Source organism: Taudactylus pleione, unplaced genomic scaffold (assembly GCF_031769625.1).
Source record: "Taudactylus pleione unplaced genomic scaffold, aTauple2 ptg000114l, whole genome shotgun sequence".
NCBI classification, from domain to species: Eukaryota; Metazoa; Chordata; class Amphibia; order Anura; family Myobatrachidae; genus Taudactylus; species Taudactylus pleione.
In genome coordinates, this window is record NW_028284516.1 from 3,950,129 (window position 1) to 3,976,458 (window position 26,330).

The 26,330-nt window shown below is 43.2% G+C and overlaps 1 protein-coding gene across 3 annotated transcripts in view; it reads left to right on the plus strand.

Annotated features, from left to right (window-relative positions):
- Window positions 1-26,330, plus strand: part of RUNX1T1 (RUNX1 partner transcriptional co-repressor 1) — a 151,613-nt gene that overhangs the window by 40,969 nt on the left and 84,314 nt on the right. The window contains exon 1 of one of the 3 annotated variants that reach the window (XM_088471388.1): window positions 4,186-4,401. The exons of the other annotated variants lie outside the window; for them this stretch is intronic. Within the exon in view, the coding sequence (XP_088327514.1) occupies window positions 4,395-4,401 (7 nt within the window). The 5' untranslated portion in view covers window positions 4,186-4,394. Of the gene's footprint in view, window positions 1-4,185; window positions 4,402-26,330 lie in introns of those variants that run through there. 3 annotated transcript variants of the gene reach the window in all.

Here is a 26,330-nt window from a genome sequence, read left to right on the forward strand (position 1 = left end):
CTAACTTCAAGGTGACAATCCCCAGGGATCCTGCTTATGTTGACGTGGATCAATTTAAAGTGGCAATTACTCCAGTCAGATAAAGAGTCTAAAAGCCAAAGTAAAGGCTTCCTAATCACACGGTACATGGGAGGTGAATTTTAAATCAGGGCACTGTGCAAATTTTTTTTGTTCATCCAGATTTTTATTTTTTTATTTTTTGAGGTGACTTATTAGTTGGCGTGTGCAGCAGGTATTGTGTTGCATTGTGTCATAGACCACTTGAGCCCATTCATAGCAAATATAACATGCCATAAGAAATCGCTTCCAGTGTAGACAGGGTTAACCGTAACCAAAACTGATAACTTGATTGGCAACAAAAGCAGTAGGCTTTGGCTGAGGTGACCACGCATTGTAATAGTCATTGTTTTTAGGAGCGCACTCTTTTCTATCTTTTCTAGCAATTCTAACATGCTTAGCATGTCATTCTGGTACAGACATGGTTAAATCCAATCTTAAATGGCGGGAATCTGATTTTTGGCAAGTGAAGTATTGGTGTGGCTGATATTCTACTACAAGTTTTATTAGTAGGTTATTATTAATATTATTATTTATTATTTTTCTATTTCACTTGCCAATGTGAGCCTGTAAGGTGGATGCTCTTGTGAGGCAGCTCTTGCATATTTCTGCAGCTATGTTTCTACTCAGTAACCTGGGGATGAAGACTGTTGGGAGGAGGTTTGTTACAGTTTAAAGTTAACGCATAGATCTCATGACTGTACTGAACGGCTGGGTTGCAATCGAAATTCGCTATTGTAAGTGACTTGAGACATGGATGTGTAGAGCACAGGTTCTCAAACTCTGTCCTCAGGACCCCAAACAGTGCATGTTTTCCAGGTCTCCTCACAGAATCGCAAGTGAAATAATTGGCTCCACCTGTGGATGTTGTAAAATGTGCCAGTGAGTAATGAATACACCTGTACACCTGCTGGGTGACCTGAAAAACGTGCACTGTGTGGGGTCCTGAGGACCAAGTTTGAGAAGCACTGGTGTAGAGGACCGAATGCTGCTAGAGTGTATTGGACAGGATGCTGCTGGTGGACTTAATACTGCTGGAGTGTGGAGGCCCGAACGCTGATGGATTGTAGAGGCCTGAATGCAGCTGGAGTGTTAAAGGGGGGCATCCACTAGACTATTTTAGCCATGTCCAACCTCTAAAGTATTTTCCCTTGAGTTTTCCCTAGAAATTTGATCTTCCACTTCAACGATTTGCAAACGATTAAACTATAACGATATCGTTATCGTTCAGTCGCCTGCTAAAATAGTCTAGTGGATGCTCCCCATTAGATCAGAACGTTGCTGGAGTGTAGAGGACCAAATGCTGCTGGAGTGTAGTCGATTGAATGTTGCTAAAGTGTATTGGACTGAATGCTGCCAGAGGTCTGCACCCTGCTGGAGTGGCGAGGTCTGCACCCAGCTGGAGTGCATTGCACAGAATATTACTACAGTTTATAGCAGGGGTGGGGAACCTTTTTTCTGCCGAGGGCCATTTTTATATATACTGTATATAACATTATTCGCACGTTGGCGGGGCCACAATCGCCAGTGATTACAGCAATGCCCGGAGCATCCTGAGGGTGCTCCGGGGAGCTGTAAGGGCAGCGATGTGACCATCTGAAGTATCCTAATGACGCTCCAGGTGGAACTGCTGCATATATTCTGGCTGCAGGGTACCATTTTAGGCACACTGCTAGCCAGATGAGGTTAGCAGAAAAAAGCTCCAAGGACCAGACCAAATTATTCTGCGGGCCTTATATGGCCCCCGGGCCTGAGGTTCCCCATCCCTCGTTTAGTGGTCTGAATGCTGCTAGAGTGTATTGGAAAGAATCATGCTAGAGTGTTAAGGACCAATGTTGCTGGAGTGTATTGCACAGAATGCTGCTAGTGGCTGAACGGTGCTGGAGTGTATTGCACAGAATGCTGCTGGAGTGTATTGCACAGAATGCTGCTAGTGGACTGAATGTTGCTGGAGTGTATTGCACAGAATGCTGCTATTGCACAGAATGCTGCTGGAGTGTATTGCACAGAATGCTGCTAGTGCACAGAATGCTGCTGGAGTGTATTGCACAGAATGCTGGTATTGCACAGAATGCTGCTGGAGTGTATTTCACAGAATACTGCTACTGCACAGAATGCTGCTGGAGTGTATTTCACAGAATGCTGCTGGAGTGTATTGCACAGAATGCTGCTAGTGCACAGAATGCTGCTGGAGTGTATTGCACAGAATGCTGCTAGTGCACAGAATGCTGCTGGAGTGTATTGCACAGAATGCTGCTAGTGCACAGAATGCTGCTGGAGTGTATTGCACAGAATGCTGCTGGAGTGTATTGCACAGAACGCTGCTAGTGCACAGAATGCTGCTGGAGTGTATTGCACAGAACGCTTCTAGTGCACAGAATGCTTCTAGTGCACAGAATGCTGCTGGAGTGTATTGCACAGAACGCTTCTAGTGCACAGAATGCTGCTGGAGTGTATTGCACAGAACGCTGCTAGTGCACAGAATGCTGCTGGAGTGTATTGCACAGAATGCTGCTAGTGCACAGAATGGTGCTGGAGTGTATTGCACAGAACGCTGCTAGTGGACTGAACGGTGCTGGAGTGTATTGCACAGAATGCTGCTATTGCACAGAATGCTGCTGGAGTGTATTGCACAGAATGCTGCTATTGCACAGAATGCTGCTGGAGTGTATTGCACAGACCGCTGCTAGTGCACAGAATGGTGCTGGAGTGTATTGCACAGAATGCTGCTAGTGGACTGAATGTTGCTGGAGTGTATTGCACAGAATGCTGCTACTGCACAGAATGCTGCTGGAGTGTATTGCACAGAACGCTTCTAGTGCACAGAATGCTGCTGGAGTGTATTGCACAGAATGCTGCTGGAGTGTATTGCACAGAATGCTGCTACTGCACAGAATGGTGCTGGAGTGTATTGCACAGAACGCTGCTGGCTTGTATAGGAACCAAACGCTGCTAGAGTTAAGCAGTAGCTGAGGAAAACCTTGGGAAACTTGTGCTTTGTTGGAATGATGCATAAGAGACTTCCTGAAGATCTGGAATATAATAATTACTTCATCCCTCCTTGACTGAAACATACACTAGCAAAGGTACTTTAAAGAGAGGCAGCGTGTGCTGTTCTTATGCTGCAAAACTGTTCTCCACAGACACTGGGAAGGTTTAGTAAGGGTTATGTTCAAAGAGAGAGAGTTTTAAACAGCAGCTATTTTCCTGGGGCTCTGCATTCTGTACAAACCTGAGCGCACTACATAAGACACGCTTGTCAGGCGTATGTTTCTCCTATGAGGTAGGATCTTGTACAAAGGACTAAAGAGGCACTGCTGAGAGGAAAATAGCCAGCCTTACATAAAGCAGCCTAACAAAAGCATGCAGCTTTATGTATCATGGTGTCCATTAAAGCTTATTAGGGAAGAGTGCATTGAACCCAGTGAGCTTTGCGTTATTCACTGGAAGGATAAACATAAGGGTGTGCGAAATTCAGAATCAGGAGGACATGATTGTTAAGCTTTTGAAAATAGCTTTGCAGGAGATACTTTGTTTTCACCTCCTATGGATCAGCATGGAAAAGGTAAAATAGTGGATGCTGCAAATGTTTGGAGACTATCAATCCGCAGTACACAGGGGAGCCAGGACCGCCGTGGGGAATAAGTGCCTGTCTTCTGAGTGTGTGTTACGCATACTTCCAGGGCTAACAAAGCGAAGGCACCGGACACTTTTGTTCAGTGGGAAGAATTGGGATATTTAACAAAAAAACAAAAAAAAGAATACAAAAAAAAAAATACTTATAAAAAAAACAAAAAACAGTTAATTGTGTGATCTCTGCAGCCAGACCTGTTTACCAGTGTGAGGAATGCAATTGTGCCTGGGTGCGTGTCATGGAATAAGGGGGCCCAGCTATCTGTGTTAAGTCAGAGATAATAAGGAGAAGGGTTAATTGATTTTCCTGGGCAAAGAGCTGAATCATTGAATTGTGAGCAGACCGTCCTGTCCCCCTGCCTTGTGTGTGAAACATGAATGGCTAGATAGAGGGAGACGAGTCAGCAGGAGAGACCTGGGCTTGTGGTAATTTGCGCACACATCCCTGTCATTGTTCTGCCTGGAGAGACAGGGCTGGGTTCAAGGCCACATGTGCTCCTGTCATCATTTCTGCTCCAAGTGCTATACGGAGTGTCAGCTCTCCATCTGTCTAGCATCCTGCCTCCAGCCACAGCAGCCAGCCCGCCCGCATGGCCAGGCATCCATTCCAGAGCAGGAGCAGCCCCTAGCCCCACACAGCCGGCTCCCATACACCGAGAGGCGAAGAAGGAGAACTCCTATCGGGGGCTGTGGACCTCTGCAGGATGCCTGGTGAGGATTGCACCCTGGGATGGATCTGCTGCCCTATGATGCAGATAAGAAATAATACAGAAATCTCTCTTATCTATCCTATCTAATCTATTTATCCAATCTACCTACAATGTAATTTTATATACTGGTACATGCACTTTCTGTTTGTAATACAGGGTGTCATTGTGTGTGTGTGTGTGTGTGTGTATATATATTATATATATATATATATATATTATATTCTCATACATTTTAAACATGTCACAGATGTGTGTGTGTGTGTGTGTGTATTTATGTGTTTAGGTATACATAGTGCTTTTAGCTGGATTACAGTATGTATACTATATATGATATAAAACTGATTACTGGTCCTTGTTGATTTGTGATGGTACAGACACTTCCCACCTCAGTCGAGCTATGAATTATATTGTCAAGAATCCTATATTCGGAATGAGGTGAGAATATCTGCAGAACTCAGTAACACACCGTACCCTGGCTAGGAATTTTTTTTTCTTTCTTATTACGATTTCATTATATTTTCTTGCTCCAAGTCAAATATGCAGAACAAAATATTAATCTTGGATGCAAGTCCAGTCCCCAATTTCAGATGCGCTGCCAGTAATAACACATCTGGCTTAGCTGGAGAGGACCAGTGGAAAGAGAATGGGTTGGGTAGATGTGTCAGGGGACAAGGTAGGCCATGTAACACTTGTATTGCTGGTGAGCTTGTGGTACTGAAAGAATGTTTGAACAGAAAGACAGTTCACTGATGTTTCCTGACATTCCTGGATTCCTCGGTCTTATTGAGGGAGGTCACTGAGCTTTTTAGTCGCAGAGTCTGTGCACAGCGCAGATGGTGTTTTGAAACACTATCCAGCTGCCAGCTTTTTTGTGGCCACATTTGTGTGAAGGTATTGGCAGTTGTGTGGAGAATGTCTTCTCTTAGGGTTGAACTGTGGTCACAGTCCTGGTTCGGCATGTTTGGTTATGCAAGGCAGTAGTACTGAAAGGTGAAGAAACCTCAGCTGGGTTTGAGGGCTGTATGGCCAGAGACTATATATGTTATGTACAGTATACACGTGTATGTTTTATATACATCTTTTAGCCCATTTAGTGTTTGCATCATATTGACTGTGAAAATTTATGCATTTCTATTATACGTTTTTTTTTTTTTTTATTGCTCAATTATATATATATATAATATTATTTTTAGAGACTGCTTGGTATCTTCTCTCTTGCATCAATTTACTATCTGGTTGTCTTTGTACGTTTCTTTACCCTTGCTAGTGGCTCTTGGCTTTCCTGTATTACATTCCAAGTCAGAACATTTAATTATTTTATTTTCTGTATATTGATCTAGCGGGTAGACACAGATTTCATGTCCTGATCTACAGTATAATATGACAATAAGATTCCGATTGTTATAGTTGTATTTAAAACAAAAGACACAATGCTTTTCACGTTTAGATGCAGTAAACGGTAGCATTTGCGTTTAAAAATAAACCAGATGCACCACAATGCAGAACGATATTCATACAAACAATTCCAGTTTAATCTGTCATCAGTATTTATACCACATTCCTTGTTAAACAAGCTTAAATTATTACTGCCTTCCTCTAAAAGTAGAAGCAAGCACTCATGTTTTTCAATGTTTGCTGTTAGTGCCAGCAAGGCTTGCACTTGGAAACAGAGAATACATTCACAGCTGTGACTGGGAGCAAGTGCCAAAAGAGAGAGACTTGAGCGAATCTGACACTTGGCTATTTTTGACACCCATCTGTAGTGTGTGTTGTGTGTTTTTTTTTTTTTTTTTTTTTTTAATACTCTCCGGTAGGACAAACTGCCTCTCAGTCTGTTTATTGCACATTTCAGCATTTTCATAAATACATTGGCCTTAGTGTCCGGCGTGTGCTTTGCTTAGACACAGGGTTTGATGCGCTGATGTTTTCTTTTAATGGAATCTTGTTTCAGTGACAACGTGTTTAACCCTCTATCTGCCTACCCAGGGCTGGCTGGTGTAACTTTGGTTCAACAGAATTTATTAATCAGAGTGGCAATCAACAGACAGATTATGAATTGAGAACTGCATCTAATAAGGAATATTGTCCCTTCACTGGACCACTAAACTAGTGTGTGTGTGTGTGTGTGTGTGTGTGTGTGTGTGTGTGTGTGTGTGTGTGTGTGTGTGTCATTCTATATCTTTCTCAGTGTAATATGCATGGACCTCATGCAGAAGGGAAAATCATACTTTGTTTTAAAGAACAATACCTAACTGAAGGATTCCAAAAATTGTCCTAATTGCTATTGTTATACAGTGCCGTTTGACGCTGCCAATTTAATTCAGTGTATGGATGCATCAGCTGTGCTCAGTGCACATTAAAAACTTTTTGGCCGTAGTAAATGACAGAGGGGCCAGATTTACATTCTCTGCCTTCCTACACCAGTCTTTCTGTGCTGCCCCATATTCCCACCCATCTTTCATTGTAGCTTGCTATGGTCCAAGCCTCTACTGCATCCTCCATTTAATAAGGTAATAGTAAATTCTTAATAATAATAATAATCATAATTAATAATAGGCAAGTAGTAAGGTAATAATGTACACAATAAAAAATAAATGTCATGCAAAGAGAGAAGACTGCTGTCACTGCTACGTTGGTGCCCTGAGACCGGGCCTAAGTGACCTTTACACAATTCCAGGAATAGTAGGGATCAGTGTTAGAAAACGTTTCAAATACTTTTACTGACCATATAATAAATATTTATGATGTGACAATCATGCTGCCGACATACTGAGTGTTATGCCGATGTAGAATAATCACAATAGTGCAGTGACCGTCAACCTTTAATGCTTCGTCGGCTGGATTGTCCGGCCCTTTAACCTTCAAAAGAGCCGCACATTACTCTTACACTCAGTAATACGTTAAATCAATACATGTAATCAATGAATGAGTCACCTGTCCGTAATAACATATCAGCTGGTATTTCAGATGAGAATTACAAGCAATTATGACCACAAAGCAGGAAGGCGCTGAGGGCTGCAAGTAAAGGATGGGAGGGCCACAAGTGGCCCTAGGCCCGCCGGTTGGCCGTCGCCACAATAGACTACATACATGGACATGCGGGTTTCAAGCACCCCTACTGACATGGCTCACCATATAATATGTGTAGTTTTGTAGGGTCTATAGAATCCAGTGTCTCCTTATGCAAATGTATAATTTGTCCAGTTAAAAAAATAGTAAAAGCATATTAATAATATTAATCCGCACTAGTCCAAGGAAGTGATAAAAGATGGGATAAATAAGGTAATGAGACCTTTACATTCTGTATATGATCCCAAATAGTGTAACACTTGCCAGTCCTGTCATTTGTAGTCACATCTAACCATGTGCTCTCTTGTATCAGATCCTAAATGATAAAATATTATTAATGATAAGTAACAGTTATATAGGAACAGAGCTTTTAAACGTTTTTTCTCCCCTACCAGCCGTACGCCTTTGTACATGCACGAATAAGCACACACGTGCACGATAAAATACATTGCAGTGTTTGTTAAAATGCATCTTATTAAATGAATGACAGACGGTTTAAAAATGTAATAGTAGAATAAGTACATGGAAGGATGCTGATGGTTGGACCAGGACAAAAAGGTACTGGCCGAAGGCTGGGCTTCCATGATGGTGACATTTACATGCGAGTTTATGGTACAGTAATATAGACTCTGATTCATACATGCCTACCCTCCTGGTTTTCGCGGGAGGCTCACTGTTAATTTCGTAACCCCCCGCACCCCTGGAAGAGTAGGCACTTCACTAAGAAGTGGGCAGAATGCGGGAGAATCTCTGTGGCGATCAGGGGTTCCTGTGTAGAGGGCGAGGCTTAAAGACGCGATTCTTCATGTATTGAGCAATTTAGCCCCGCCCCTATGTAAAGTGCGCCAACCGTGGCTATTTACTGTGAAGGGGACGGGGCTTAATGACCAGAACCGCCAGGCCCCGCCCCCGTCACAACTCGCTTGCTTCTCCTCCCCAGACACATTGGCAAACGCAGGGGGGTTTCCGTCTGCCTGGAAACCCCCCTCTCCAGCACACACCATGACCACAATAGAAATAGTAATATAATAGAATGTTATTAGTGCTGCATGTTCTTCTCAGTATCACAAATGAAATGATTAGCACCAACTGTGGATCTTTTAAAATGTGTCAGCCAGTAATAAATACACCTCTGCACCAACTAGGAAATGTGGAAAACATGCACTGTTAGGGTGCACTGCTATTGACCATCAATAGGGTTAATTATTAATACTGTATAATAATACACTATCCAGTACATAAGGAGACCAATATGTACATATATGTCCAGGGCAGTGCTAGGTTCTTCTGCTGCTACCCCAGACTCCCGGACTTCCTCCAATGCTCTGGAATGGTGCTCACATCTGAAAAAAACATTTATCTCAGACAGGATGGCACTACTGCCGCATCTAATGGCTTACTGTGATCGCTGGTCCTGTATATGCTGGAATTATGCAACACAATATATTAAAGCTGGATAATATATGGACTGGCCACACTCGCTCTAAAATCAAGCATTTGGAAACCCCCCTCTAGAAATCCTGCGTTTGTCACTGGGACATCTCCCAGGGAGGAGAAATTAAAGGTAGGCAACTATGCTCTGATTGTGACCAGCCAACAACATTGCCACAAACCTCTAAAGATAATAACTAACCTATCCTAACAACCAAACCACAAACCTAACAACTGAGGGGTACAATAGGATGAAATAAGCATTACAATGTACATATTACATAATAAGTAAGGTTTATAATAAACAAGTCATGATACAAGTGTGAGCAGAAGAACATGCTGCTTACAATTTAATGGGGAGGGACTGGGCGTCCCAATGATTAGGTCAAGCTGTTTCAGCAGAAACTACAAATCTTCATTTATTATAACATTTTGATCACTTTTGACATCTTTTACTATACATGTATTTTTCTAGCTGGCTGGAGCTTATTGTATAATAGTTTCTTACAATATAATGGCAGGAGACAGGTATGTCCAAAGCTTGTAGGGTTATAGTCGACCACCAGCTTAGGACCAGAAGTTTTGAATTTTTTGCTTGGTAAGAAGGAGTGCTGTAAAAGAAAGCAATTCTTTTATATGTAGGTTACATTTTAAATGGTATACAATAGACAAGAGCAATATAATGAGTGCAATATTTCCCATGCTGGTTTAGTAATCAACTACATCTGTGTGATCATTGAGGATGGGACACTCTTATTTTCTGGTGATCATCAAATCCGATTGTTGCAGCTAAAATATTTTTAAAATGGTTTATTCTACAAAAAAAAAAAAAAAAATAGTTGGTCTTTTTTAACCAATTTAGTGTTTGCATATTGACTGGGATCATTTATGCATTTCTATTATACGTTGTTTTTTACTGCTCAATTTAAGTTTATGCTTTTTTTTTGTTTTTGTCTATTCTATATACATAACTCATTGTTATAGTGGATTAGAGTGTGTGTGTGTGTGTGTGTGTGTGTGTGTGTGTGTGTGTGTGTGTGTGTGTGTGTGTGTGTGTGTGTGTGTGTGTGTGTGTGTGTGTGTGTGTGTGTGTGTGTGTGTGTGTGTGTGTGTGTGTGTGTGTGTCTGTCTGTGTGTGTGTAATATGTATAATATCACAATGAACAACAGTCACCTAATTGCTAACTAGTTGGGAACAGTATCGTGATACTAAAATATTATTTTGTTTCTTACTGCAGCACCACAATTTATTCTCTAAGGAGCTAATGATGTAGTTTTCACAGTATGGTAGGGTAGTACTGTATGGGGATGATGCTACTAATATATTATGTCTGTAAATGCACTTTCACTGTGATTTGTTATTAAAGTGATCATGTGACCAGGGACCATACCAGTTGGTTCTCGCTCCATGACTTTGCCAGAATCCTTACCGGTTTCTGTGTGCCAGTACCCAAGACCCTTACTGTTGCCTTCATTACTGGTTTTATGGATAATTAGGCCACTGGGGACAATGTTTAATTGGTGTTTATAGCCGGTACTCTTTTAATTGACCTAATAAGCAGTATGGCAGGTCTTGCAACATGACGAAATGCAAAATCATAGTTTCTTTAATCAAGTCTATAAAAACAAAGTGATTTACATATGAGAATACAATATTTCAAAATATATGTATATTTTCATTTAACTCCTCTAAATCTACAAAAGGTCAGCTGTCAGTTTTATAATGACCAATTGGAGAAGGTCAGGTCATTTATTCAGTTTACCATTCCCCTTTAAAAGGTTTTCAGTTAATGTGCCCATCCACTACAAGATCTGAAAACGACTGCACGATTATGACATTGTAATCGTTCAGTCGTTTGTCAGTCTTGTGATGAGCCTGCACTGAACGAGTAGACGTTCAGTGCAGGGTCATCAATCATCTGGAAACATGCTGAACCTGACAATATCGTCAGGTTGACCAGCATGTTGGAAAGATGATAGATGTCTAAATTACCAGCGGGCACGCGCATCGCTGGTCATTTTTAGACACTTTTGCAAACGATTGAACAATGAAACGATAATTATCGTTCAGTGGATACCCCCTTTACTGTTTTGAGAAATGCCTACAATTGACCAATCGTCGCTAAATAAAATGAGGACACTGCCACCACTTAGAATACTGGTGTCTTTGTTTTTGCTGCTGTATATGAATACATTTAGTTATATTGGTCAAACACTTGCTACTGAAAAGTTTTGTGACACTGACATCTGCAGGTTAAAAGATGGTACTGCACTCATTTAAAAGCAAAGTACTCTATAAATCTATAAAATCAAACTTTTGTGTTATTCTGTAAGGAAATATGGGGGAGATATATTATAGCGGCACAGATCTTGCTGCTATACTGCTTCACCTCATTACTGAGGTGAAGCAGGAAGCACTAAAGATGAGATGTAAGAACATCTCATCTGCCGGAGGGAAAACTCCCCCCCTCTGATGATCCCCTGCTGAGCTGACACAGCATCAGCCTAATGCTGATGCACTGTGTCTCACGACCGGCCAGTCACCACTAGGCATGCGCGGGATCTCTCGAGCATTGCAAGATCCCTCAGACAGCTATCACAGCAGGGACAGCGCTGTCCCTGCTGTGGTGATAGGGCAGCGACAGTTGCAGCTGTCGATATTGAAAGCTACAGCTACAATGCCCTCCATATCGATGCTGCTATCTTGTAGATGGCAGCCCTGATAATAACAGGGGGCGCCGATAAGTGCGCTGATACCACTTCTTCCCCATATCAACACTTGGTACATCTACCCCTATGTCACTAATATCACTTTACATTTACAGAACATTTCAGAATCATGCTTTGGAGATGCAACCATTTTAATACATTATACCACCCAATAAGCATGGAAAAATATACAAACCAGTAGTTGCCTACTCTCCCAAAATCTAAAGGAGACTCCCAAATTTCAATGAGTTCCCCTGGACTCCCAGGAATGTATAGGTAGCCCTCCCTGCCCACGTATCCAGAGGAATGACGCGTTTCGCTGTGAATCACATTATTAAGCCCCACTCTTCTGCTCTTCAGCATTTTTGCTGAGGGTGCGGAGCTATGATGCAAATAAGAACATCATGCCCCTCCCACCAGCACCATGTACCTCCCCTTCAAAGATCTTTTGGAAGGGACCAGCAAAAACTAAAGTAGGTAAGCATGGCTGTGCTAATATTGTGAATGTTTACTCTAGAAGCCCCATATAAAACCAGTATGGGTCGGACAACATTGATGTAATAATGGGAAGAGAAGATCTCTGGTCTGCAAAACACACCACCTATCGCCCGTGTCTCAGGTTGAGTACGTTTCCTTAAAAGGAGAGTCGGTTATCAGTCAACATCAGCCAGCAATAATAATCTTCCTTTAGATGATTTCTTGGCATTAGGTCAGACCACCCTTTCTATGCTCCTGCTCGCCAGATGTGCTTTGGAACCGTTCCTTTTTCAAAGTTCATGTTTCAAAAATGGATTTGTTTTTAGAATCTGGTTTTACTTAAGACATCTCCATCATGGAGTGCATTTCATAAATTAGCCACATATTTTTCTTAGCAGAGAACTTAACTGACTGTAATTTTTAACACATGGCTACATCATGTGAGATTTTCAAAACACTTGCACATAAGTTTAAGATGGTCCCAGTAGAAATGATCCATCAACTCACAGCCAGACCCTATTTATTTTTATTTTTTTATACAGCATATCCGCATTTTCTATTTAGCTTCGCTATATATCATAAAAACTTCTTTCTGGTCTATTCGAATAGTGCATTGTTTATTGAAAACTGTAAACTAGTTTACTGTCTGCTGAAAATTGATTTAGGCATTTACTGCTGCTCTGTTTTTTTAAGTGTTTTTTGTTTTGTTTCAGAATTGATTCTTGCAAAGCGATATTTATTTTTTCTTTGGCCTAAAAAGTGCAGGACCTGAGTTGCTGTGCGTATGTAATTGCTAGTGGCAGCACTGATTGACTGTTTTGGCATTGATGCATGCAGACTTCAGACAAATTAAGCCCACGCTTGCCGACTTTCTGACATTTCCTTGCAGCCCTGCGCCCCGCTTTACAATGTCGAGATTTATGGCATTGTAAAGCCGGCGATGGGGCTACGGTGACACGATTCAGTGCTAATCGTGTCATCGGGCCCCTCTGGATCATCCACTTTGACAGGTAAGTGCGGGGTGGGGAGGGGTCTATGGCGGGAAAACCAGGATACTCTCCATCTCCTGCTGAGGGCCAGTAACACCACTGATATGCGGGAGACCCCCGGCCATTGCTGGAGAGTCGGCAAGTATGATTAAGAACCGACCCAGACAAACCGAACAGATTTGCTACTCTGAGCCACACTCTTCCCCCAAAATACCCACTTTTGGGTGAAGTTCCACACCTCGTGCACACGTCGCCCATTTTGAAACGCGATTTGGGACTGTGATCCTAAAGGTATGGATTTGGGTAATGCATGTGTACCTCCCAACAATGAGGCATGGCGAATCTGGACACCCTAAGCCCTGGTCTGCTGGGACTCCACCTGAAGTTTCCCTAGAACACCCACTTTTGGACAAAACCCTTATTTCCATACAAGAACTACTCCTTACGGGGCCTGCAATTTGAGACTAAAATTGCCAGGTATGATGCATGGATCTCCCTTGTATGGGAATGTAGAGAGCTTACTGCTACCACTGGTGGATAAGCTTTGAATACAAGGTTGAAAAATAACCTGTTTTCTTTCACTTCCATTCTACATCCGACAAATTCTATTAATATCAGACCGTGAGATCTTGTTTTTCGACCTGTGGAACAGTCTATGTAATAGAGTACAGAAGATTTTATTAATACTTGACTCTTGTTGATCTTTTATGATGTTTCATAAGTAACAGTATTCTATGTTACAGTGGATGAGTAATCAACACTTAACCTTCTACTGATTCTATAGTACATAAAAAAACAAACTGACAGCTCCTACTGTACCTCCTTAATGCCACTGACATTTTGTATAGATTGCGGAGGTATTTTAATAGTTTACAAATACAGTATGTATGTATGCCTCCCGACTCTTGAGGTATGTATGTCTTCCATCTCCAGATGAGGAGATTTATTTTTTTTTCTTCATTCATTTTAATGCCTAAAGCAGTGGTTCCCAAACCTTTCAAATCACGGCGCCATAGAGTATCAGCATTTTTTCCACGGCACCCCTGTACCAAGTTGTTGTTTTTTTTTTTTAAAGAAATTCAGCAAAAATTAAATTAAGTAAATCGTGCTAATTTGTCACCCTTAGGGGCAGTTATGTGGTGGTTGACAGGGCTGCGCTTCTTTTTGTACACATTTTTATGATGGGCAAAACCTGTGATAATGGCTCAATCACACTGACCAATGTGTTGGTTTTTTTTAAAAAAAATTCAATAAAAATTAAATGGGGAAAAAACAAAAAAATTATAGACCACCAACTGACTTTTGGGAACCACTGGTCTAAAGTATGCTAAATTACATTTGATACCACCCCCTTGTGTCCCCAAGGATCCTCTGTGTCTAAAAAAATAAAATTGGCATGTTTTCCCTTGCACCCTATAGAGATGTGAGGGAAAACTTGTGATGCCAACCGTACCGTACGTGAACACTGCCATTTTGTTCTGTATCAAGTGCAGCTCTACTGGTGAATCATGTTCAATTGAATTCCCCTCTATGTATCTGTGTCTCTGCCATCTGTGTGAGTCTTATCACCGAGCAGCATCATAATGGATTTGCTGTATGTGACTAACAGCTTTCTGGATGAGAAATCTCATAGGCTGGAATTATACAGTGAGTTGCTGTTTACCATACACAGACAGCAAAGAAATCTGTATGTGATGTGTGAAGTGCACTTGTTACATGAACCAACCTTCTGGTGATTACCGCGCAGGTGATATTAGACCATCCATGGGTACAAGTCCTGGAATATGTCTATTCACAAGCTCAGTGTTCTATTTAAACCACCAGTATTACCCACAACACCTAATAATGAAGGTAACTCCTCACTCTAGGAATTGTGGTCATAGGGGGCAAGTCAACTCGGCACGCTGTGGATAGTGTGGGAGGGAGCTCCCGGAGCTATTCAATCCAGCGCCATTTTAGGGGCGACTAATTTGCCGGCCTCGAGGCTGTTTTCCGGCTTAGCTCGGCGCTAATGCCGGTTTGCGCGACGAAACACCCAGGTTAAGTCACGAGAACCGGCATTCTCCGACTTAAGTGATTGTAGTCTGACTAAACTGCGAGGTAAATTGTATAGCTCCAGGACCAACTTCTGGGCGCTATTCCACTCCCGCTGAATTGAATCGCCCCTATAGACCTGTAAGGCAATCATGGCTAATATATATAATATTCCCAAGGTCTATGTTGACTGGCGCTATTAACTTTGGCTGCTGCTTGTCGGCCATGCTTCTTATCAGGAAGAAAGCAACAGAATTCCATATTACGTGACTCTTGTGCTCGGTATGAAGCTGTAAAGTTCTGCTGTGCAAGTAATCTTACCTCCCATCTTCCCTGGCCTTGTTCATCTCTTATCTTGAGACAAGCTCCTTATTTCAGTCCTAATTTAATTCACACTGAGCCTACCAGGCCAATAATAAACTCTGTGCCTTCAATAAAGTTCTATCACTTGAATCACCTCTGCTGTCTGAACAAAGCCTATTAAATCTCACCATTCTTATTCACACTGGGAGCACAGGGCTCGATTCAGACCTGCTCGCAAGATACGTTCGCACGCACCCAGCACATGCAAATCTGCCGAAGGCAGGCAATCGCACGGCATTAACATGCCCACTATATCTTAGCGTGCGATCGCTCTGTGTATGCAGATTCCCACCAGCCTGTCTTAGGACTCCCACTTTCCAATGTTATGTCATGAAAGTGTATGCAACCATCGAGTACCATCGGAAGCGGCCGCGAGTGCTTCAGTGTAAATTCAGCCAGGTGACGTGTACTATGACGCTGCGTCTTAATTATGCACGCCTCTGAACTACGTCGAGATGCTCAGGCACGCCTGCGTTCGCACCACCACTCCCCCGTTTTCATGGACCATCCCCTGTCACCACCCACAAATGGCTTGTCCTGTCACTCTTAACTAGCGAGCTGTCTATGCGCAGCGAGTGAATGCTTCCCGATCGTATGGACTAGTTTGTGCACTGCGATACGTACGCATGTGCAGATTGTAAAAATCGGCTGGCTGTGTGCGAGCGCAGCCTAGCAAGCGGGTCTGAATTGGGCCCACAGGCTCTAAAGTTTGTCATCAATATCAGAATTTTAATAGCTTCAAATGTATATCAAATCTGAACGAATCCGACATCGGCAAATCGCTGCCATTTAGCGAGGGTGCACGCGATATTGTTTTTGGCTTTTTTGTATCGGTCAAAATGCTGGATGACTGAGCTTCCGTAAGTGATTTCTCTGCAGTGAACGATCATGGTTTTAATGTTCATGTTCTATCCTTTGCTCACATTGTATGTGTTTAATAATGATTTGATTTTACCGATCTTATTCTCACCATTATGCATGTGTGTGGATCATCCTCTAAGGTGCCCCTGGGGCTCAGCAGTCACTGGCTCGGGTGACCCTAACCCACTTTTAGGATGCTTTTGGTTAGGGAGGAAGGAGTTGGGAGGAGTCCCAAACTAGTATGTTGCCTAAGACCCCCATGGAGCCCCTGTGTACAAAACTCTTGATACCTGAAACAACCCCTAAAATGGGTACATGTTGTTTCTTACAGTTACATTATGGAGGAGTAATCTTACAAGCCTCAAATGAGGGTGTGGGTTTTATAGCATAAGGGAAAACCGTCTGGGCTCCAATTGGTTTAGAACATAATTCAATATATTACTCATAATGGATAGTGTGCAGATTACAAGAGTAATGATCATCACTACGCAGATACTACTTTCTCTAAGGTTCCCTGTCCCCACATGATGGCAAGCAGTTCCAGATGGGCTTGATGACTAGATCTACTAGTACTTAGCTATCAACTGTAGAGGGTAATTCAAATACGTTTCTGTTAACTCTTAAGCGGCCCATACACAGGGCCTGATTCAGACCCGCTCGCAAGCGGGTCGATGTTGGCCCAGTGCGCATGCGCACGACGGAGGCGGCTCCGTTGTGAGCATGCGCGAGACCCAAAAATCAAGGAGGACGGCCCTGATTCAGAGCGAGCACTCTGTCAGAGCGTCCGGCTCTGAATCAGGGCCACTGTGCCATAAATCAGCCGATCTGACTGATTGGTGCGATTTGGCTGCTGTATTGCACCATGTGTGGGCATGATATCGGACAGAGTGCGCACCCGTGGAGTTATACATCGCACCCCCAGATCTTACAGCAGGTTCAGTCGATCTGGGGATGCGATGTGCGATCCAATGCAGCGCTGGGGGAGGGGGAAGCCGGCATATCGGGCGGTCGGCCACCCGATTGCACCGTGTGGGGGGACCGCCCGATATGTTGGACGTCAGATCCCCCATCGCGTCGCACGGTGCACAGCGCACCGTGTCTGGCCGGCATTAAACCCAAAGACTCTTAAACCTTCCAAACAAACATATTTGTCCTCTTCTGAACAAGCTTATTCCTAGCAATAGCAGGAAAAGCCATTACTTGTTTACCACTCGCAACACCTATCACTGGGGTGCACCCTAGTGTGTTAAGACATCTCTTTGCTCAAAAGCTTTGAAATTCTGGGTATAATTACCATACTATCGGTAGACTTCTATGATCTGCTGTTGTATAGTGGAGTTATTGTTCCTTTACCCTATGTGGTGTTGCTGACAGTGCCTGTTGGACATTTGTTGTAAGGTCTTTATTTCTAAATGGTTATTTCATTACTTAAATGGGTTATCTACTAATTTTGCTTTAAGTACTTCAGTGCTGCTCTTCAGTTTACAGTAGGTTCTTTATAAAATCTTTAATTCTTATATCCAATTTAAAATATTTGTGCAGTTTCTTTTTTGTCACATATAGATATAATTACAGCCTGGTTATAGTACATTTTATAGTAGTTTAATTAGAATTTTATGTTGTCTATACAGATGTCATAGTTGATCTACCCTAAATCCGCCACGTGGTGAGAGATGTGTCATAGGCCTGTATTCAATTCCAGGTGAAAAGTCTGAACCTGCGGTAAAGTATCGCGAGTGATGTCATTTTGCCAGGTGGAAAGTTTCCTCTGTATTCTTGCGTCTTTTCGCCGGTGCGGAAAGTCAATACAATGTTTCACCTCTGAATAGCTGGCGGAAAAAAGTGCAGAATTGCGGTTTTGGGGTGCAATGGTGCGGAAACCACTCTGCACCCTTTGGACAGACCCCCAAAGGATAACTGCATCCAAAAAAAACCCCAAAAGAGGAACACCCCAAAAAAGCACTTTGAAAATGGGTGCGAAAAAGTACTAAGTGGCGGTGCAAAAGCTAGCGAAATAGACTTTTGGGGGGTCTGATAGTATGGGGGAGGTGTGTGTGTTTTTTTTTTATTTTTTTTATTGCAGGTGTTTGCTGAAGGTGCGTTTTTTGCAGCACTTAAAACTTGACTTTAGTGATTTTTAACTATGCTAGCACCTATTTTTAAGTACCCCAAATGTGAGCGGAATACTTATTTTCTCAAAAAAATAACTGCTTAATGCTAATCTTCACCACTTGTGCAAAGCCGCTATTTGGGAGCAATTGACAGCAGTTAAGTACCCTAAATGGCTTCAGCAAGGCTAATCGGGAACATCTTCATTGATCCCCAATGTTAGTGCATCTTTTGGGGGGTGTTAGGCCGATTTCACCAATTCTGCCAACACTTTTCACCTGCTAGAGTTTTGCAAGGACGCGTTTTCGCGTCCTTTTGGAATTGAATACAGCGAATAGCGGAGGCTCGCAAGGTAAGTCTCCACGGCTAAAACACACAAAGTCGTCAAAGTGTGGCATGCAAAAAAGTATCGCAGGTGTGAAACTAATTGAATGCGGCGTTGCGATGTGATGGACTATGTCTGTACTACTTGTAGATCTGTGTGTCGTGGTTGCCTACTCCACTGGTTCGGCCAGGAGCGTCCCAAAAATCGGGTGCCGCTCCCGGCCCCCCGCAAGAGAAGCCAACTGTCCCGGATGGTCCACTGCGCCCACCCCCCTTGGTTGCACCCACTTATCGAGCAAAAGTGGGCGATCTGCGGGGGTAGTAACTCTATTCGTGCTGTATCGCTTAATTTGTAACATCTGCATTGTAAAGCGCGGGGGTGTGGCTGCGATGACAACATCGCGCCCAGCACCGCCCACTTACGCCGCCACCACACCCCCCTGCTGCACCGACCTGGCTGTGTGCGACTGAGTGTATAGGAAGCACAATGGAACTTGGCATGGATAAAAGCTGCAGTCGCTGCATGGTAGTGGCAAATGAGTAATTATTACCCCCTTAATCTATGTGCAAAGTGCAGGTTTTTAGAAGTGGAGGAGTTGCCCATAGTAACCAATCAGAATCTAGCTATTATTACCTAGCACAGTCTAGAAGATGAGTAGAATCTGAATGGTTGCTATGGGCAACACCTCCACTTCTATGAACCCGCACATTAGTAAATATACCCCAGAGACTTAGTTGCACAGAGTTATACAAGTGTCGCATATCAAAATAATCAGCAGTCTCCTGGTGCATCCTAGTTGCATTGGATTGCAACTAAGACACATTTTCGACAAAAAAGAAACCCAGTGCTATCAGAGCTTGGAGAGGGTTATAAAGTACCAACCAATCAGCTCCCAGCTTTCATTTTGTAGACTGTGCTAGATAAATGATAGCTACAATCTGGTTGCTATGGCCAACTTCTCCACTGTTATGGTGCATACACACGATCAGATTTTTCCTTCAGATATGAACGATAACGATTTAAAAATCGTTCAGTCGTTCATATCTGAAGGAAAATCTGACATATCTGACATGCCTGGACGATCAACGATGCGTGTTCCCGTTTGTCAGATAACGATATCTGACATCTGATGGGTTTGCAGTCAGACTTGGACGATTCCATTCATTTTAATGTAGTCAAAAATCGTTCAATCGTTCAAATCATTCAAAACTTTGGTCAAATCGTTTAATCGTTCAATCGTTCATCTGACAAATCTGACAAGTGTGACAAATCTGACCGTGTGTACGCTCCATAAGTCTCGAAGGTTTGATACATCTCCCATTAAATAATGCTGCAGCATGTTGTGGGAAAGGTATGTGTGTTTTTCTCAGTGTCATTCTAATACAGTACATTCATTCCATCGCTGCCATGGGGTTATAATGACACTGGGAATGGGGGATGGTCTATATCTCCTTTATCATGGGGTTTTTTAAATGGCTATATAAGCACCAACACTGCTACAATGTCTGTCTATCTGCCGCCTAACTTCAAACACTGAGGTGAGCAGTAATTGGATTTGAGTCATCACTGTGGTAGTTTTAATCCCCACAGATAATATTTATTGAATAAAAAGCATCTGAGATCTTCATGTGTCTATTGATTCTAGCTGCTGTCTGCCAACTCCAGCCAAATGCGATTCCAAACCCTGCTGGCATCAATGGATTAAGCAGAGTTGATTGTTTGCCAACCAGATGTTTAAGGAATAAAAACACATTCATCTCCCCCGAGAATGAGAGATGTTTATTTTAAACCGGGAATTCCTTCTCCATTCTGGAACTGACACCTCGTACCCAAAATCAATTTATATACCTGTCCTACTATAATGAGTAGCTGTAAATTTTGCAAAGGAAGTCCAATCAGTGTAGTACAGACGTGTTCCTGTTCCTGAGTGTAAACATATGGATATGGGCAGATAATGTTGTCTTTTATCTGATGTTCTGTATTCTGCTTTTCCTCAACCTGGACAGAAATAAAAGACTTTCTAGATAACAATTAGGCATACAAGAACATTTGGTAAGCATTGTATTCATCAGCGTTTTGCTGGCAAACATTTAATAGACATGAACTATTTCATCACATCATATTTTACTGTTTGTTTGATGCATTTGTATGTAATCGTCACTAAATGATATATGGGATTACTTATTAAATGTAATACAGGCCTCTCTGAAGCTTCCCCATGCTCTAACCAGGGCTGATGTGGTATAAGTGCCACACAGTACAACTTTCGCAATCTCAAGGTGGCTATAGCAGAGGATGTTAATAAAAAAATAAAACTTAAACATTTTTAAAGTTTTATTTTTTCTGAATGGCAGCACAATTTAAAAAATTTTTTTTTTTAGTAGATTGAACTGGAAGCCCAAGGCCTTCATCATATGTCTGGCGAAGTGGTCGTACCAAAGCCAGCCAGTACTACCAGGACACTTAGCTGCTTCGGCGACTGTTATCGCTGCACATGATGATTTCCATTGATACATTTATTAACTAAAATGAGAGCTGCCATGCTGTTTTTTTTTTTTTTTTTTTCCCTATGTGACTAGTTCATGTACTGTATTTTTGGAGATAGGGTTTCAAGACCATACACAGTTTTCATGTTGAGGTCTTGTCAGTCACCCATTAAGTGGCAATAAACATATCTCTTCCTGCTACCAGCTCCTCTTCATATGCAGCCAAATATTCTCCTCGTTTATACTCCCCGATGTTAGCCTGCCCATTACAGCAATTAACAGAACCCCCAACATAACAGGAGATAAATGATGGGGGGGAAAACAGTCGGCTTTTTTGTATTTTTGCAAATTCAAATAAGGTATGGCCGCAAAGAGAGCATGGCGAGAACTCAGGGCCCGATTCAGACCCGTACGCTAAGCCGTGGACGCATGCTATGGGCGATTGTCGCCCGTCTGCGTATGCATCGCAGTGCGCAAATCAGTAATTGCAATCAGGAATCGTATCCTCTTAACACAAAGACTGAGCACTACTTTGAGTGACAGCGCCGTTTGTGGGTGGTAACAGGGGAAGGATGCTGCGAATGCAGGCGTGTCTGGGTGTCAAAACAGAGTTTTATGGGTGTGCATAATTAGCATGGAAGCGTCATTGTCACTTGGTTGTATATCAGCCTGCAGTGATCAGTGCTTGGGGTGGGGTAGAGTCTACCTCAAGCGCTGAGTGCAGCTCCAATGGTTCTGATTAATCGCACACTTCTATGTGCTAAGAAAGAAAAGTGGGCGTCTTTATACCGGTGTGTGCTCACTCTACCGTCGCTCTCTAAGACATAGAAGGCGTACTTCCACCAGACAGTGTGATCACGGAATTTGCATACGAGAATTGGCAGCGAGAGAGCGCACGCTGGTGCCAAGTGCATGCACAAACCAGACGGGCCTCGATGGGCCCCAACTGCCAGCACATCAACAGCAACTCTGAAGCCTAGATAAGGGCCAACTGCCAGTCCATCACCAACAGCTCAACGTATCCAAACTCCACTCCCAATAACACACAAGATACCCACTTAGACCGGTGGCATTGCTGACCCCAGTAGGGGAAAATCAACCTAACCCATGTATTGGCTGGAGAGCACTTACCACAAGATGGCCACTGCTACCGTTATTTCCCAAAGCCACAACAAAAGCCAACAAGTAAGATAGGGAGACTTAGGTTTAGGCTGCGGGGAAGGGGGTGTTAGGTTTAGGCACTTACAGGGGGGTTAGGGTTAGGCACCGCTAAGGGAGGGTTAGGGTAGTCAATAGGGAAACACTTACCTGTCTGGATTAGAGCCGCCGGTCTTCCAGCGTCTGCATTAGAACCGCCGGGCATGTGTCCGGCAGTAAATCATACCGATCCCGAGTGAAAGCGCGGCCCCATAGCTTAGAATGGAGTCTGGGCTCTTCCGCAAAATAAAGAACACCATAGCTTTGCAATGCAAAACTATTGTAAAAAGCATAGCATGCTGTCAGCTTTCTCCCACAGTGCATTGTGCCTCCATTACCCATCCTGTGCATGCACTGTGGACGAGCAAAACCTAATGCTGTCTTTCGCATTTGCAAAAGACTGGAAGAAAAAGCCACTTCAGGCTCCTTTTCTATATGCCAGGACAGACCTTTCGTGCGAGGCCTTTCCCGGCATTGCAAAATATATAAAATACCACCCGCGCACGCAGGTGGGGGGTGGGGGGGGTTTTCAGAGTACCTAGAAACACCCCCTGCCCATTGCTCAATCGCCGGCAGAATATTTATTAGATGATGCCTGCTGTATGTTTTTCTGGGTGGGGGGCAGGATGATATCTATTAGATGATGCCTGCTGTATGTTTTTCTGGGTGGGGGGCAGGATGATATCTATTAGATGATGCCAGGTGTCTGCAGTATGTTTTTCCTGGGGGGTGGGTGGTGGGAGGATAATATTTCTTTTGCTTTTTTCACTTTCTTTTTTTAAATATACTTTTTGTTTAACCCCTCTGGGGCATCAATCATGTAATAAATACCTTCTCTTGTAGACCACAAGTGATTCACTAATGAATACAAACAATTGGACCCCATGACTGACACCTACGATTCCCATCGCCCACGTGACCTTTATCCACTCCACTATCTTTCAGTCAAATCCAACAATTCTGTTTCTCTATTAAATTATTGTGGGATGCTATGAAGCATTATGGAGTTTGGCCCCGGCAGCTAAAGCCAGGGCCTTAACTAGCGGTGTGCGACGGCACATAGCGCAGGACTCTTGGGCGGCAAAGTTGCCACCCCACGGCCCCTGCTTCTGGCTTCAGGATGCCTGCTGTCAGGTGCTGTGTAGTTGCCATACTTGCCTACTCTCCCATAATGTCCAGGAGACTCTGGAATATCAGGCTCTGCCTCCACTGTGAGAGCGCAAGATTCGGGTGATCATGGCCCAGTCCCCCACAGCGTAATGATGTAAAAAATGTATTGCATGGTGTTGGGTGGGGGAGGGAGGCACCACCCGCCTGGACCTCAAAACCATCAAGGAGGAAAGTTTGGTTTTTCTGGCCACTACTAGACCAGTCCCCACACCCTCACCCAGCATGACGTTAAAATCATTGCTAGCAATGTGAATCATTGCTAGCAATGTGTTAAACAGGAGACAACAATTTAGACAACCAGTTGTATAACTCTTACATAGGGAAAGCAGGAAAATGCCTGTATTTGCTCAGATTCTTCTAAACTAAATCCATTTACAAGCTCCTTCTTAACCTGTCCTCATTAACGAAACACAATTTAGCATGATCAATATGACTTTAGTTATTTTATGTATTATGCCATAAATGCAACTGGAACTTCCTAAATGTAGACACTTTGTTAATATTCCTCTTTCTGAGCTGTTTAGATAATAGAGCAGAAAACTTCCTCCTTCATAGAACAAATATAAATAAATAAAGAGAATTGGTTGCAATTACTGGAAGGTTTTAATGATTCCGTTCTGCTTAGTTAATATACCACAGAGTTGCATCAAATGGAAAGGACTGCATTAGGAATACTGCATGCTTGTCTTGATACATAAGTGAAGTTTGCTGTCAATAATTATCCACTTAGTATTAGAGTCAATGTGCAGCGTTCTACTACAAATGCCTGGGCTGGATGATCTCTGCAAAGATTTTTTTTCTTTATATATAATTTATTCTCAAATTGAAGTGTAAGTTAAAGGGGGGGATGTTAGTGCTGGAGAAGCCAGAATGTGATTGCTTGTGACACATACTTGCCGACTGTTTAATATTCCTCCCTGGGAGATGCTCTGGGAGGTGACGCAGGTAGGTTAGTTTCACACAAAATGCGGGAGAAGTGCCTATCCTTCCGGGGTTACCCGAAAAATCGGGGGCCTCCCGCGAAAACCGGGAGGTTAGGCATGTATGTTGTGACAGTCACCAGAGCTTTCTACGTTTTGCATCTCCCTGAAGAGAAGGCCCAAGAGACAAATGCAGGAGGCATCATACCAATGTAAAGACTTAACCATGATTACGTGATTTGCATGATCAGTTATTGGCCATCTTTCACATTGCAGGAACGATAAGCAGGATCCAGGAGGGAGGCCTACTCTCTTGGGAGTCCAGTAGAACTCACAATTGAGGAGTCTCCTGGAAATTTAGACCTAGTAGGCAAACATGATTTTGCCTTCTCCGACTCAGAACCAATAATACTGATTTTCACTCAAGCTTTTCTCTACCTGGCTGCTGTCAAAAGCAGTCAGTTGGCATTTAGGGGTCTATTTACTAAGCAGTGTTAGGAGAAGTGAAGAGTGAAAATTGATAAGGTGCCAGCCAATCAGCTCCCAACTGTCATTTTTCAAACACAGCCTGTGAGATGGCAGTTAGGAGCTGATTGGCTGGCACCTTATCACTTTTTACTCTTGACTTTTCACTTCTCCTAACACTGCTTAGTAAATAGACCCCTTACTGAGGGTCAGCACCGGACAAGTAGCTCTAAAGTAGTTTTTTTTATTGGTTTATAGGTCACCAGTAGTTTTTAATCTCTATTCTATTGATAAACATGTGGACTCTTCTATGTAGGCAAACAGGACTACAGCAAGGTGACCTGTAGGCGTTCCTTGGTGGATCAGACACTGATGAATGGTTGTATTTGTCCATAAGGAACAAGAGTACTATATATGGATACCTTTGCTGCTGTAGAATGGGCAAGGTAGTGATAGTTTTACCCATCACTCGGTTATATAGACTAAACACTTAACGATGCGAGATGTGTACCCAGCGATGTGACCCCTCCCCCAGCCTACGGGCCAACATATCGGATGGCCGGTGCACACTAGACTATCTGGTGCGCGACCGCCCGATATGTTGGCCCCTGCCGCGTGGGGATTGTCAGTTGCATCATCAGGTTGGCCTGCATGTAGGGCCGACCTGACTATGTGGCTGACTACCCCACGGGAGCGCACACAGGATGATATAGATGCGTCGGAATCAGCCATATTATTCAGAAAATTGTCTAGTGTATGCACCTTTTGAGCCTATATAAAATGTGTTTATTGGATCATATTGACATTGGGCCTGATTCAGCAAGGATTGCAACTGCGATTAAGCATGCAATCTGGCAATTGTTACGTTCTGTGTATGCATCGCAGTGCTCGAACCAGCAACTCTGATCGGGACTGTGATCGCAGTGACTATGCAGAGTGATATACAGGAAGTGCCATTTATGGGAGGTGACAGGGAAGGGGGGGGTCGGCAAAACGCAGTGCGTTTGAACGCCGTTGCATTGGCATGCATAAATTATCCACTGCGATGCCATACGCAGCCTGAGTACTCAGAGTGCAATGAGGTTAGCAATTCCTGAGGTCAGAGCTTGTGCAAGTGTGCGTGAGGCTGCCATGGTACTCTGTGGTACAGATGGTTTTGCAGTCTTGCTAAACATTACGGTTGTGTGTGTAAGGTTGGCGTCCTTATGTAGTGCTGCAACTGTATAGCGATCGCAATGGCTTAGCAGATCTTTGCAGTGAGACTCGCTATTGCAATCGCAGTTGCGATCCTTGCTAAATCAGCCCAATGTCAAAAGAGGAGGCTG